Source organism: Hyaena hyaena, unplaced genomic scaffold (assembly GCF_003009895.1).
Source record: "Hyaena hyaena isolate Hyena2069 unplaced genomic scaffold, ASM300989v1 scaffold_1187, whole genome shotgun sequence".
Classification (NCBI taxonomy): domain Eukaryota; kingdom Metazoa; phylum Chordata; class Mammalia; order Carnivora; family Hyaenidae; genus Hyaena; species Hyaena hyaena.
Window position 1 is genome coordinate 504186 of NW_024081819.1, and position 15552 is coordinate 519737.

Here is a 15552-nt window from a genome sequence, read left to right on the forward strand (position 1 = left end):
GAACGCACCACCTTGGTCACATCGCAAAAGCATCAGGCAAATCCAGGGAGCTTCGATAAAATACCTCACAGTCCCGCCCAAAGTGTTGCTTTCATGAGAGATGAGAGGAGAGATTGAGAACCGTCAGAGGTTGTACAAAACTGGGACACAGCAACTCAAGGCAATAAGGGGTCCTGGATTGGATCTGGAACAGAAAAAAAGGGGGACATCAGTGAAAAAGCCTGTGACACTCAAGTAGGGGAAGTATTTAATTATATCCAGTTTTCTTCACAGCACCATAGTTATGTAGAATAATAACATCAGGAGAAGCTGGGGGAAGTTCTGTGAGAACTCTATACTGTTCTTGTAACTTTTCTATAATTCTAAAATTAGCTTAAAATAGAAAGTTAAGAAATGGCAAAACAGAACTCTTCGTGTGAAAACATATATGAATGCAGAAAAGTAGCTTGAAAGTGCACTACTTCATGGAATCAGTCATGTATGTGATTAAAGCAGTTACACTGGCCAGCGATTTTTGCTATAGGTACTAAGCTGACTCCTAAGAAATTCACATTTAAATATGTCTGAAGATAGGCTTCGGAGGTTAACACTTTTCTGTAATCATAACATTTTCTTTGGTTCTTTCTATTTGCATGACATGACAGATACTAAGACGTTAGCAATAATGATATCTTCACTACTATTATTCAAACCCTCCACATTTGTTAGATTCTTTACAAATACTGTCTCATGTCATCTCCACCTATGTCTTTTGGGATGGGTACCATTATTCCTATTTTGCAGATGAAGAAACTGAGCAAGAAGTAACTTGTTCCCCAGGCACAAGCAGCAGAACTAGAGTTTCCAGCTTGCCTTGCAAACAATTAGACCACATGATTGTGTACAGAGGTTTCTTTGCCTAGGCAGTTAAGGGATGATTTGTTACAAATCTGTTCTGGGGGATGGGCAGATTCCATGTTTTAGAACTCCAAATTTCACATTTAAGAAAGATTAGGAAGTTCAGAAGGTCCCATGCAAGGCAACTCTTCAGAAACGTGTTCAGAAATGTTTTGCTGAATCTACATTTGTTTTCACTTGTAGGGTTTTCCCCTCCAAATTCCCTTAGCAAAGGGGTGGGAGAAGGGGTGGGAAGCTGTCAGTTGGCTGAGGTTTTATGTGCTTCTGAGACAGACATATTTGAGTCAGTTAGTAAAACTCAATAAAGCAAGTGGTTCTTTGCTGCCATGCATTTTTATTTGAGTGGCGAGGGAATCTCAGTCTTTCCTGTTAAGAGTTAGTCATCTTCAGAGTCATCTTCTCTCACACAGAAATGCCATTGCTCCCAGAGGCTCCAAGCACTGACTTCTCCTTGGGTTTTGGTGCTCCATCTAGTGACTCAGGCTCTCCATGAGTCTCCATGCTTGTTCTTGCACAGGGAAGGCGGGTGGGCACCAGGTGGGCTGGCTTCGACCTGGTGGGGTGGGCAGGAAGAGCAATGTGCTGATGTCACCCAGAGTGTGACTAACTGGGCTGGTGTTTCAAAAAACCAAAGGAACTTGAGCTGTCATTTCTGCAGAAAGTCAAGAAGATATTTTAGCAATTCCTAGGCAAATCTGACTGCGCAAGAGTCATTTTAGTCCTGTGGGGGTAAGGAGGAAATCTCCCATTTTTCTTTGTTCATTTTTGTGTAGTTTCCCTAATTCTCTTAGTATGGAGAAAAATTCGGAGAACTGAGAACCAATACCTAGAAAGATTAAAAATAAATAGGAAGTTATAATTATACTTATGAAAACAAATCCATGCATGGGAATAAAATAATCTAAATTATTTAATCTAATAATACAAGATATAAGGAAAAAAAAAAAGAAACAGTCCCCCAGACAACTGCATCAGATGCCCACTGAGATTGTGGACAGTGAGGGATGTCTTGCTGGCTGGGATAGGCCAGTAGGAGAGGGAAGATATGTCGAGCTGTGTGTGTTTCTATGTGTTAGACCTTGAATGGGAAAATATTAATCCTTCCAATTTGAGAATGCCGCAGAAATTTGGAGTCTATTGTAAGCATTTTTAAAAGTTTATTTTTACTTATTTTGAGAGAGAGAGAGAGAAAGGAAGCAGGGAAGGGACAGAGAGAGAGGGAGGCAGAATCCCAAGTAGGCCCCGCACTGTCAGTGCAGAGCCTAATGCGGGGCTTGACCTCATGAACTGTGAGATCATGACCTGAGCTGATACAAGAGTTGAACGCTTAATTGACTGGTGCCCCTTAAGCATGCTTTTTAAGGTGAAGTAAATAGAAGGCCTGATTTGAGAAGACAGACAAGGGTCATGAACATGAAGCTTAGCTAAGAGCTGAGGTTAGGAGCTAAGCCAGCCTCAGAGAGGGCTGGAGAACTACAACAAAGAGAACTGGTAATGGCTACCAGATATATTCTTGGAGTGTGTTTAACCTACTAAAGTGACAGAAACACATTCCCTGGGGAAATGTAAATACAAGCTACACCAGATATTACAGGTGAATCAAGCCACACTGGCTCCTCATACTTAAATGGACCAGATGACGTGATGGAATCTGGAAGTTCATGGGAGTTCAGAGTTGAAAGGCTCCTTTCAAAGGAGATCACTATTCTGAAATTTTCCAGTTGAGGATGCTGAATCCCAAGACCATGGAACTCATTGTTGGGCTGAGCCGCAGTGTCTGGGCCCCGAGCTGGTGCTGTTTCAGCTACCACCCATTCATGCATCCCTTTTCTTTCCTCTCCCAGTGCTGGGTAAGCACCAGACTTCCACCCTCAGAAGCTAACCCCAAACAGCCTATGTAGGCATATGAAGACGTTTTCTTTGTTGGCCTTTTTAATTACCAAAATTTGTGCTTGCAGGTAAAAAAAAAATCAATTTGTGTACAGAATTATATAAAGTAAAAAAGTGAATTTGCCCATTGGTTTAAAATGCATATTGATCTCAGGGTGCCTGGGTTGTTCAGTCGGTTAAGAATTTGACTCTTGATTTCGGCTCAGGTCATGATCTCATAGTTAGGGAGCTTGAGCCCCACAACAGCCTCTGCTGACAGCACAGAGCCTGCTTGGGATTCTCTCTCTCTCTCTCTCTCTCTCTCTCTCTCCCCCTCCCATCCCCCGCCCCTACTCTGCTCGCACACTCTTTCTCTCTTAAAATAAATAAATAAACTTAAATATAAATATAAATGCATACTGATCTCATTTGACCCTCACAGCAACCCAGGGTGGTAGACAGTGTTATCCACATCTCAGGCACAGGGGAGATTGGATACCCTGTGCAGAGCCTCATGGCAGTGTGTGATGGACCCGGACCCAAACCCAGACCAATAGATTGGAGCTCAGTACTCTTTATACCCCAGCTTTAAACCAATGGGGAAGGCATCTGGACAGGGCTGGTACAACCAGGGCATCTTTCTCGGGGGTAGCAGTGTGCTTCTTGGCCTGTGTGGGGCCCACAGGTGTGGTTTCTGTGGAGGTTGGCATCAGCTCCTGAATCTGTGTGACAGAGCTCCAGAATGGGCCTCTGGGGTGCAGAATGTTCTCTCACAGTGTGGGGGAGAATCTGGGGCAGTAGACAGAGGGGGATGTCGGGAGATTGATATAAGCCCAAAACTTATGGCCTCTCTTGCATATTTACTTTGTTGCTCTCATTTTTCAGAAATCATGAGGTCCAATGGATTTTGCTTAGCAAATACAGAAACAATTGTTATTGACCACAGTATACCAAACGGAAAAGACCAACACCTGGGTGTGGATCCCGCAGAGCATTTGTAAGTACATTGATTTGAATATAATTTTATAGAAGGGCTCCCTGAATGGTCAGCTGGTGCTGGGGGCTGGGGCTCACTGCCCAGCCAGAGCTCTAGAGGAAATAGATATGGCCAGATCATTGAGGCATCCTACCTGTATTTGGATTCTTATCTAAATACCTAATATCTAATGTTTGCCTCTTCTAGGGGACAGTGAGAGCTTGATAAATAAACCCTTTGGGAGCAAGCAGCTAGCTGTGAGGGGGCATTGAGGAGAGGTTGCCAGGCTTCAGGTCTGTTCTGTGCTGGGCCCTGAGGGGCTATGGGGGCTGTAGGCCTCCTCACTCAAAGGGCCTGGTCTCCTGGGATGGGAGAAGCATCACCTGCATGGTCTTACATCGCAGGGCTGGAGGTTCTCCTGACTCTGAGGTGCCCTCTGTGTACCCATGGGCTAAGGCCTGGCCCTGCTGGGCCTGCTGATTAGTGGAGTCTGATTAGTGAAGGTGGGACCACCAGCCACACCACTGCCTCCCCTGTTCTTCCTCTAATAACAAGGAACTTTGACCATAATAAGTGCTCTAGGAAAGTCCAACACCTGGGGTCCCCGAGAGGCACAGCCTCCATCATTGGTGCACATCCAGGTCATGTCCTTGGGGATCCTTGGGAGGCAGCTTGAGGGGACATCACACCTTGGCTTCTGTTGACCTCCCAGGCCAATCCCAGGGCTCTTCCTGGTTGTGTGAGCTTCAGAAAGCTATTTAACCTCTTCCAGCTTCTCTTCTCTTCAGAGTGGGGCCCACTATGGTCTCACAGGGTCATTGTAAAGATCTCAGATGGTGACTGTGAGACATTCGGCCCAGGAGCCCCCGCAGGCAGCTCTGAGTGCTCAGGGTCTCCCTGTGGGTGATACATGGGCAGCACAGCCCGGGATCAAGGGGCCTTGGAGTCCTACATCCTGCCCCAGCCGCTGAGCTGCAAATAAAAATGAACTGAGATTCATGTGCTGAGACACACGCAAGGCCAGCAGACTGCAGAGCAGAGCATGACCCCAGGATGTACAGGTGACCGGAGCTTCCTCTACTGGACCCCTGCTGTGTCACACAGCAGGAGCCTTGTCAGGCCCGTGGAACTGGCTCTGGCCAACAGCGCCCACTTGCCTAGGTGGATGGGATCCCTCACAATGGCGATGTCATGAAATGCTTGTGTAAAAGGATATGCTCGTGAGGCTGTAAGGGGTGGCCCTTCTTTGAAATGCTATTGTCTCTTCTGCATGGCACCACATGGCATTGCACCCACTGTATGTGTATATAGGTAGCTCATAGTTCTTGACCTAAAGGTCTTCCATGCTGGCACAGGGCTGGCACCATGGGGAAACAAGATGGCTGTATATTAAGCAGGGTGATGGAAAGGAGAGGACTTTTAACTTCACAGGAGGAACTTCTGGTGAGGGCGTATCTTGGCAGAGGAGAAACAGGTGGAGACCCTTCCTCATCACCCTGCAGGGTCCTGGCTCTGGCCCCACAGTCTTCCCAAGGGGGACCATTTCCACCATCAGGAGGCCTAAGGAGGCCATCTCTGCACCTGGCCCAATTTGACAAGCCAGTTGAACTGTGCATAGTTCTGCTGAGGAGAGGCACTCAGAGAGAAAGCAAGGGTGGTCATGTGACCCCCGCGGCTTCACATGGACAAGCATGATACACCCCCAGTCTGTGGCCCCCTGACTCCAGGATGCCCAGCTGGCAGGAAGTGAGCAATAAAAAGCCCTGTGGTACCAGAAAAGCTTAACAAAGAAATGTCTGCCTCCACACGGCTCAGGGGAGCATTTAGAGGGAATTCCTGACTGGGGCTTGCCAGGGTTTTTTCTAGGTGCCTAATGTAGAGCAGCACAGCTGAGCTAACGATCTGCTGCTGGGCTCTCTCAGAAGCAGCCTGTTTTAACACTGCACAGGGCTTCCAGGCAGGTGAGGGAGGTGACGATGGGGTGGGAGGTCACAGAGAGATGATGAGTGAGTAACAGGGCTCTGCCTCCCTGCCACAGCTGTCCTCGGTGGTACCCAGGCGTGACCATTTGGCCCCAACACGGTGAATTTGGTGCTGTCAAGCCTGCCATTAGGACCTGTGCCGTAAAGCCAAGCAGGCAGTCTCCATGCTTCCGTGGGAGGGCAGGTTCCAGTTCACAGGACAGGGACACCCCACTGCATTCAGGGAATGGGAGGGATATGCCTAACAGAGATGTGAGTCAGCGTGACAGTGGGGCCTCTGCCTGGTGACCATCCTAGCTGGCTGGAGTGGTGGCCGGGCTTCCAGGAAACTCACTCAGGGATGAGGCAGCCCCCAGTCTGTCCTCACAGGTTAGGAGCAGACGTATTTGCCACACCTGGTGAGGGCCATTGGGGGCTGACAGGGCCACCGGACTCAGCCTGGTGACTCACCTTCCCCAGCATCCCAGCCCCCCTCCCAGCCTGGGTTCTCAGGGTCACCTGACCTGAGGGCAGGTGGTGTAGGAAAGGGTGAGAAGCTGTTCCCACAGGGCTGCATCTTGGTTCTGTCCCTCCCCTGGCTTGAGCCTTTCTCTGCACCCAAAAGTCCTCTTTTTATTCATTCCAATGCTGCTTTTCCCGAAGAGACATCACATCCTGTAATATAAAATTGGAGAGTAGGTCTTCTCTCCACCAGACATGCTGCCTGGCTGGCTGCGCACACTCACATCCACAGCTACATCTCTGGAGCTACCACCGGGCGGGCAGAGTGAGGAGGAGGAGCGGGGGGTGGGGGGGGCAGCCCTTCCCCTGCACGTGCGCCGAGGCCCCACACATACACACCCCCCCCCCCCCCCCGGAGTTAAAGAAGACGCACCTCTGTGGCCTTTTCTGTCCAATTTCAAACCTCCTCCAACACTTTAAAATTTCAACTTCCACTGAGAGGAAGCCTGCCTCTCTGGAAGCCCCACCTCTGAATCCGCAGGAGTCTGCCCAGTGCTCTCCGCACGGGCAGGCTGGGCCTCTTATGTGGCTCTCTGGCCGGTGCAGTCAAGCAGATGCCCCCTGCCATGTCGTTTGCCCAGTTCATACCCTTCCTGGTGATGCCAAACCTTTACAGGCATTGCGGAGCTACTCCAGCAGTACTACTTAGTGCCAGGGACACAATGTGCGCTGTGGCCCCGCTTTCCTGGGAGAGCCTGGGGTGGGGGGGGGGCGCCTCAGCCCACCTCTGCCCTGCCCTGCTTTGTTGCTTTGTCAGGACTGAGGATGAAAGTGGGAACAGCGAAAGCAGCTTCTCTGTTTCCCTTCCTTGGGTGAATGTCTTTCAGGGGCTTCTTTCTCTCTGTGAAGCATTTTTTTTTTTTAATTTGGAGTCTTTTTTCTAGCTTAGGAGGCCATGTCTTCATTAGACAGGGATTGGAAATGGTTTCAATTCATGGGAATCAATGTCAGGAAGGTGTTAGTCATCTTATATTTGGAGGACATATTCACCTGCCTCCCCTCCTCCCGTGCACACCCCCTCTCAGATGAAGGCCCCCTCTAGGAGGAGCCCTCCATCTGTGAACCTCCACTGCCTCCCCTACCTGCCTAGCTCTTCTCTGGACGGCTGCTCTCTGTCCCTGTAGCCCCCCGTGAGCGTGTCCCAGGGACGTGGTTAGGTTGTCAGCTTGTGACCACAGTGGCTTCTCTCACTCATCTTTGCTGTTGTCTGCAGGGCCCAGCATGTGGTACGCGTGCATTCCCACAGACCCACAGACCTACTCCCTGCCTGGCTAACTGCCGTGTCCCCAGACACAGAACGATCCCTAGATAGAGAAAAATAATCGCTCTGTGAATGAATGAATGCCTCAGTAAATATTGGCTAATGAATACAAATAGCAGTCTCTAAGGCAGTAAAAACCAGAGCTATCACAGTCTTTGGAGAAGGGTCCATTTCACCTAAATAATTTGTAATCATGACTCTTCCCACACTTCATGCATTAAAGGACCCGGCCTGTTGGTCTGATGCCTCCTGAAGAGCATCATGGAAGGGCCTTTCTGCAGTGTTTGGAACTGACCCTGAAGCGCCCTGCTGCCAATGACCTTCTGCCCTTTCTTCCTCCACTTCAGTGGGGATGGGGAGTCAGTGAGCCAGCCCCAGCCCTCACCTCTGAACTTTTCCGTTTCAGGTTTGAGAACGGCAGTGAGTTTACCTCAGAGCTGGAGGATGGCGATGACCCAGCAGCTTATGTCACCAACCTATCCTATTACCACCTGGTCCCCTTCGAGACGGACATTTTGGACTGAGTCTCTGTTGGGCCCCCACCGTCCCTCAACCCTGACTGCTGGGCAGTGGGCAAAGCCTCTGCCCCAGGCCTGGGCCAGGTGGTGCTTCTGCGGGGGACGGTGCCTGAGAGGCCCAGGTGTCCTGCCAGTGGAGCAGTGGAGTTTCCTGGAGCGAGAGCTGACCCTTAGGTCAGCCAGGTCATCAGAGTCCCACACAGCCTGCTGCTTCTGAGGGCTCTTCCCTCTGCACCCGACACTACCAGCCTGTGTCTGCACCCCTGGGACTCGCTCCCCACCCCCGTGTGGGAGACCTGTCACAAGTGCCTGCAGGACATGTGGGTGCCCTGGCAGCACCCAGGGCCTGGCCACGTTCCTCCTTTCTCTTTGACTGCTTCCTGGAGAGGAGCCTTCCTCTGGGTGCAGTGGGCCCAGGGCCGCACAGCCACCATCCCTCCCCACCATTCCTTCTCTCGACAAGCGCACAAAACATTGCCTGTGAGACTGTGTTGGGTTGCCAAGTTCTGGACGACATACGCAGGGAATGTTAGGTAATCCCGGATTTCCCTGGGAACCAGGATGTGTGGCTTTCATTTCTGTTTTTCACCTTCTATCTGGAAACTGTGGGTTTTGTGTCAGCCAAAGGGCCTCTTCACAGAAGGGTCATTGTGAATGGCGCGTATTGGCTGCGGGGACAGGGGAGACCATTGCCGAGCAGGTGCCGTGAGCGGGGACTGAGGAGTATTGATTCTTCTCAAGAGGAAGAGAGTTCCTGCCTGGTCCTGCCAGCACCTCTTCAGCTGGGCAGCGTGGGGTAGCAGTGTTCTAAGCCCTGGACCACGGGAAATTCACCTCTCCTGCTGCTTACCAAGCTCAATGATGTCATGGCCATATTGACCTGCAGCGGGGAATCAACAGGAAAGCACTGCATCTCCTCTTAGCCCCTGAGCAGGTGGGTCTGGGTTCTGTGTGCTTATCTCCTCATGGTGTCTACTAATGACCAACGTTTGCTAATGTAAATACTAGTAAATTATTGAGAATCCTAATTCTTTTACACAGTCTGTTTTTTAATCTATTTTAATTAAATAAAGTGTATTACTCTACTCATGGATTGAAGATGTTTGGTGTGTCAAGGTATGGCTCTTTTTATTCTTTGTGGCCTCAGGGCTGGCCACGGGGCACTCTGGTCTCATTGTTCTGTAGGAAATATGTTCTGTTCTCACCCTAGGGAATAATCTGTCCAAAATGAAAAGTGAGTAAACAGTTTGTGTTTTGTGTTTTTTTGACTTTGGGTCATCTGTCCACCTTCTCCATGTTCCTCTTGGAAATCCTAGGAAATCTCCGTGACCCAAGTGTATAGCATATGGAATTTCCATGCAACCTGCATTTCCCTCTGCCTTCCAGCTGCCTTCAGTTTAATGCACTCTGTTTTCAAGTAGGCTGTTGGGTGACTGATGGGGGTTGACCAGTTGCCTTTCTTCTCTTCACGGTGAATTCCATTCTGTCCAAGGATGGGGCTGCTTGCCTGACAGTTAAGACTAGAATCAATCACCACATTTAGTGAATCACTACCTACATTTCAGTTGTTGACCTTCATTATCCCTGTTCCCCAGAAGCGCTTCTCCCTTCTATCCAGCCACTGTCAGGCGGCTGCCTTTGCTTCTCAGCTGACTTGGATGGTATTTCCCCATCAGGTCCCAAGGTTGGCTCCATGAGACCTCTCTCTGCCTTCACTGAAGAAGTCTCACTGTTTCCATTTAGCACACCGTGAGATTTCTCAACTAAGGGTCAGATGTTGGGATATTTGTTTCCTATGAAGCACATCAGAATATTCTCTGGCTTCCTTTTTTTTTTTTCCTGGAAAAACACAATGTAGCCTCATTCTTCATGTTCCCACAATTGAAAGAATCAAAAGTACAAATAAATATTTCCTTAAGTGGTTTGGTAACTGGTTGCTAGCACTTGGCCTTCGCTACTGGAAGGTCACTGGGGAGTGGTGGGGACTGGAGCAAACACACAGCTCGTGCACTGTAGAAAGGGAGCCATTCCCATTGCTTTGTTTAGCTGACTGTTCCACCCAGTAGTGTGAGCCCAGTGTGGCCAGTTCTCCCAGTTTTTCAGTAGGAGCTGGAAATTGGGACTTTTTGCATGAAATATTCCAGTTTTGAAGGGTTACAAAAAAACCAGCAGAGACGAGAATTTTTTCCAAGTAAAAGAATGAGGAACTTTGAGCTTCTAAACCATCAGTTCAGAGAATCAGCAGCAGAGGAGTTCAAGTTCATGTGGGAAGTTTGCACTCTTGCCCACACGTTTCTCCAGACACTGCTTTAGAACAACCTGCCTCTCATCTTATTTCTTCTGTGACACGTCTCTTGTGCTGCCCTGGTAACCAGGAAGCCCTTGGCAGAGGTGGCATGGACACTGCCCTTTATTACTGAATCGTGAGAACCACTGTCAAGAAATTCATTTACTCCTCTAGAGAGGCCCTGAGAAGGGGTATGCAGTTAAAACAATTATTTGGCAAATCAAATGAAAGTTTCCTAAGTTTTCTATTCCAAAGGAACTTTCAGCAAAGGCTAGTTAGAGGCAGGACTGGGCGGGGGGTGGGGTGGGGGGGGCTGTCTTCTGCTCTTTGTGTTGTAAATAGATGCTGTATTTCATGGAGGACCTTTGCTTGAAGTGAGGATGCACAGTGAGGACATGATCTAGGTCTGCCCTCTGATGAGCCTGCAGAATTGACATGCTGGGCAGAACGTGTCCTTGCTGTGGGACAGCAGACAAGCACAAGCTACCTGGTAATTGAGCAGACTGGGAGCTGATTAATAACCACACAGTTCTCACAGATAGAACATTCATTAATAGAAATATATGCAGCGGTGTTGGCAGCCAAACCGCCCTTAGCAATGCATCCTCACCTTGGCTGCGTTCTCCTGCTAGGGAAAGAATGCACTCTTGGTCTTCATTTAAGAGGGCATTCTGTCAAATTACAAGCATTTTTATTGCAGGTGACATTTCTGACCCATGTCGGGTGCGCTAATGTGTCCCCTGCAAATCAGTATTCTACTCTAGGCTCAGACTGTTTTAAAATGTAGATTTTATAGGGGGGAGGGGCTGTCTGCATGGTTTAGTTGGTTAAGAGTCTTACTCCTGGTTTTGGCTTAGGTCATGATCTCATGTTTCATGGGCTTGAGACCCGCATCAGGCTCAGTGCTGCTGGTGTAGAGCCTGCTTGGGATACTCTTTCTGACCCTCCCTTGCTCTCTCTTTCTCTCTCTCTCTCAAAAAAATTAAAATATAGATTTTATGATTATACAAGTATGGCAAGGCCACCAGATCAGATGATTGCCACTGAAAAGATAGTCTGTTACTCACAGATCCCAAGAGGAGGAAGGCTCAACACCACACTGGGCCACATGGAAAGACACTAGGGCTGGTCAGGAGGCACAGAAGGGAGGGCCTGGGGGCAAGAGCCTTTTTGTGATTTCTACAGACAGAAACAGAGGCAAGGTAAGCAGCTTTAGGATTGGCTAGGTTGAATAATTTCAGTGGGCTCTGGGGCATAAGGGCTGTCTCTACTTGTCGGATATCTGGCCTCGGGATGTTTAGGGCAGGTGGACAGTGGCCTAAAGTATGAGAGCCCATAAAGGAGGTGGTGGGGTTGTGAGTTCTGCACTGGCTGGTTTGCGTATGAAAGGTGTGCTCAAAGGCAAGTTGTTTACTATCTCTAGGAATTGGTCAATCCTGGGAGGGACGGCCTCTCCAATAAAAACAAGATCCCAAGATGTCTAAGCATCAAATATAGAAACTAGAAGATGCTATTATTACACATATTAATCCCTATAGGTCCTTGGTCTACAGAGGGATCTGATTTTATCCCCTGATGAGGAGAGAAAACCAAACGTGTGGCATGACTTTGTGCTTCATGCAAAAATCTTCCAATAGGTACAAGGCTCCATATAGATATAGATATTACTTTTTCTTAAATCTTTTTTAACTTATTTATTTATTTTGAGAGAGAGAGAATAATCAGGAGAAGGGCAGAAAGAGAGAGAGACAGAGAATCCCAAGCAGGCTCTGCATCATCATCACAGAGCCCAATACAGGGCTTGATCTCATGAACCGTGAGATCATGACCTGAGCTGAAATCAAGAATCAGACGCTCAACCAACTGAGCCACCCAGGCCCATAGATGTTACTTTTTTCTTAATTTCAGTGGGTAATATATTTCTGTGGTGCAAAACTCAAAATGATTTGAAGGGTTTAGCACAAAACGTATCACTCCTATTCCTGCCCCTAACCTATCTTCCTTAATTCCAATTAATTTCTAGTGCAGAATTCTAATATTTCTTTATGAAAATACCAAACAAATATAAATATACCTATTTTTTTACAGTAACTAAAGAAGTCTTCTTAAGTCTATATAACTTAGCATTCATGGTCAATAACAATGTGTCTTGAAGCACTTCAGAATTCAGTGGTCTGCTCAAGCTTGATAAATTTTGCCCCTAATCAAAGAGGGTGAACAGCTAACAGACTTGGCAGGGACTCAGTGTATCAAATCTTAGACATGCCTAATTTTATTAGATTGCTGGGCACAGCATTAGAATTTCTCTTATTTGCTCCTGTCTGTATTTGCAGGTTGGGGTGAAGATAGGGGTAGTAGGACTTGGAAGAAGATTGTGAATTTGCCATAACCTAGGGGCTGCCCTTGGTCTCCAGACAGTAAATCTTGAGAGCAAATTTTTCTTCTGTGGGCATATTCACATTAAACAATCTTGAGACAGATGTCTAAACACCAAAGTGCCTGGCCATTTATTTATTTACAACAGAGACAACTGATCCAGGAATCAGAATCTTTAGAAGTTATGGCTGGCTCGTGCATTCACTTCTGCTCCTGGCAAGTGGGAAAAGTTGAATAATGATCTAAAGCTTGTTCATGAATATGGAAATTAGAAGAGAGGACATTAATTATATTAAATGCCACTAGAAATAACAGTGGGACCAAGACTAGAGTTTTATGGAAGGCATTTTGACACCAGAGTCAACAGATTAACAATTTTTGAAAGTAACTACTCTATGTTTTTTTTTTCTCATTTCTGATTTTTTCTCATTTCACTTGTCTGCGGACAAGTGAAAATTTGTCATAGACAAGCAATGAATTATTGGAAATCCAAGAGTTGAATGAAGAGACAATAGAGATGGCCTCACTGATGTTATAAGCAGTAACATCTCCAAAGTCAGGATGGCCTTGCCTGCCTGACTCAAATATTCAGAGGAGGATTATGGGAGGGTAGACTGTCTTCTTGGTCCTGCAGCATCCTTGCTCAACAGGGAAACACTTCCCCAGGAAGAGTTTGCTGGTAGGAGGTGGGGGCGCATAATTTTTCATCCTTTATGTTCTTTTGGATGGAATAGTTATGGCTTTCTACTGGACCAAACGCTTGGTCAAGAGTATTTTGGGTTGATCAAGATTTCTCCACCGGTTGGTGATTGGTGGGCACTGAACAAATTTGCTTCTGCAATGCTATTGTGGCTGACTGCACTTCTCTAAGACACATCCTTTCTTCAGACACTTGAATATAATCAGACATTTCTTACAGTCAAGTCTTGGGGTCCATTCTTCCTATTAAAGGAGAATTAGCATATCTTAATTCTAATAAATTGTGTTAACTTTGGAACTTTGGAATATAACTCACAATGGCAACCTTTTATTCTTATTTGATTTTATTTTCTGAGCAGATATTATTTGTACTTGATACAAAATTCAAAATAATACAAAGTGATGCTTCTTGAAACACAAGTTCCTGCTCATCCTTATGCCCGAGCTACCCTAGGGACCACCATTATGACCAGTTTCTTGGGTATACTCCAGAAGTATATATGAATGTATATATACGTTTAACGTATGCACCTGTCTCTTTAATGTGTGCACATCTTGGGGGTGATATGAGGACCTTATGGGCCACAGTAAGGCATTGGCTTTACTGTGCTATGGAACCCTAGGGGGAATTTAAACAGAGGAGTAATAAGATATGAAGTATATAAGAGTCATTCTGGCTGCTGGGTAGAGAATACGACTGAGGGGCCAGAGTCAAAGTAGGGAGACCAGTCAGGAGGTGTTTCAGTAATCTAGGAAGCGATGATTGTAGACCATGGTGGTAACTTTGAAAGTAAAGAACACTGGTTGGGTTGGTCATTGGGTATGAGAGGGTAACTATAAGAATTTGGGCCCAAGCACCAGATCATTTGGTTTCCCTCAACTGAAATGTCGAAGGCAGAGCAGATTTTCAAAAGGAAGAGCAGGGAGTGATTTGGACACGTTAAATTTGAAATGACTATCACTATTACTTGGCTTTGAAGTTCAAGAAAGAGAGCAGATCTGAGCGTGGAAATTTGGGAATTACCAAAATAAAAGACAAACTATTTAAAGCTGCAGGACCGGATTTGATCACCATAGAAGTGGGTGTAGACAGAAAATATCCCTAAGATTATGCCCTGGGGCCCTCCAACATTGAGAGATAGAAGAGAAGAAACCAGCAAAGAAGAATGAGAAGGGCCAGTGAGGTAGGAGAGAAACCAAGAGAATGTGGAGTCCAGAAGCTAAACAGAGACAGTATTTCAGCATAGAAACAGATCAAGTGTGTTCAATGCTCCTGATAACTAAGTATGGTGACTATGGAGAAAGGCATATTGGATTTTAGCATAGTGGAAGTCATTGTTGACCTTAACAAGAGCAGTTTGGGTGGAATAATGAGGAGGAAAGCCTGATTAGAATAAAAAGATAGCCAGTGAAAATTTTCCTTCCTGTCTCCTCCATATGCCATTTCTCCCAACCCTCTACCCACACCTGGATAACCACTTTCATTGTTCCTTATCTGTCAGTCAAGAGTTTTTATACGAGTAAGCATACATTTACCCATTTTTTTCCTACTCTCCACTTTTTTTTTTTAAATACAAAAGATAGCATACTATGCACACTTCTCTACATCTTGCTTTTTTTACTTAACAAGATACCCTGAGCATCTTTATCTATCCATTCAGAAAGAGCTTCCCCATCCTTGGCTGGCATCTGCACAACATTTTATTGTGGGAGTACTCTATTTGACCAATCCTCTACAGACAGACAGGTGCACTGTTTCCAGACTTCTTTGGTTATTACAAACAATACTGCAGAAGAGAACCTTTCTCAAATATAGGTATGTCTGTAAAGTAATCCCTCCAAAGCGAGAGATCTATGTTACAGGGACCATTAATTCATAATTTGGTAGACATAGTCAAATCATCTTCCCCAGGAGCTAGACCAGCTTGTACAGCCACCATCAATTCATGTGAATATAACGAGGCCTCTATTGATGGAGAATGAGATTGCTTCAAAAATTTGCCATTGCCATGTAAGAAGCAAAGGTATACCTGAACACATAAAATTTCTTACAAATAAGGATGAATGTATTTGTTGAATAAGGCCTTATTGATTTTAGAAGTATTTTTACATGTGAAAGACGTGTAGGAGTTTTTATTTAATGTTTATTTATTTATTTATTTATTTATTTATTTATTTATTTATTT

General features: G+C 46.4%; 1 protein-coding gene across 1 annotated transcript in view; it reads left to right on the top strand.

The window, feature by feature from the left end:
* Positions 1–9093, top strand: part of PXDC1 (PX domain containing 1) — a 29484-nt gene extending 20391 nt beyond the window's left edge. Inside the window, exons 4-5 of the mRNA XM_039222746.1 lie at positions 3652–3763; positions 7893–9093. Of these exons, the coding sequence (XP_039078677.1) occupies positions 3652–3763; positions 7893–8010 (230 nt within the window). The 3' untranslated portion in view covers positions 8011–9093. The remainder of the gene's footprint in view (positions 1–3651; positions 3764–7892) is intronic.
* The last annotated feature ends 6459 nt before the right edge of the window (positions 9094–15552 follow it).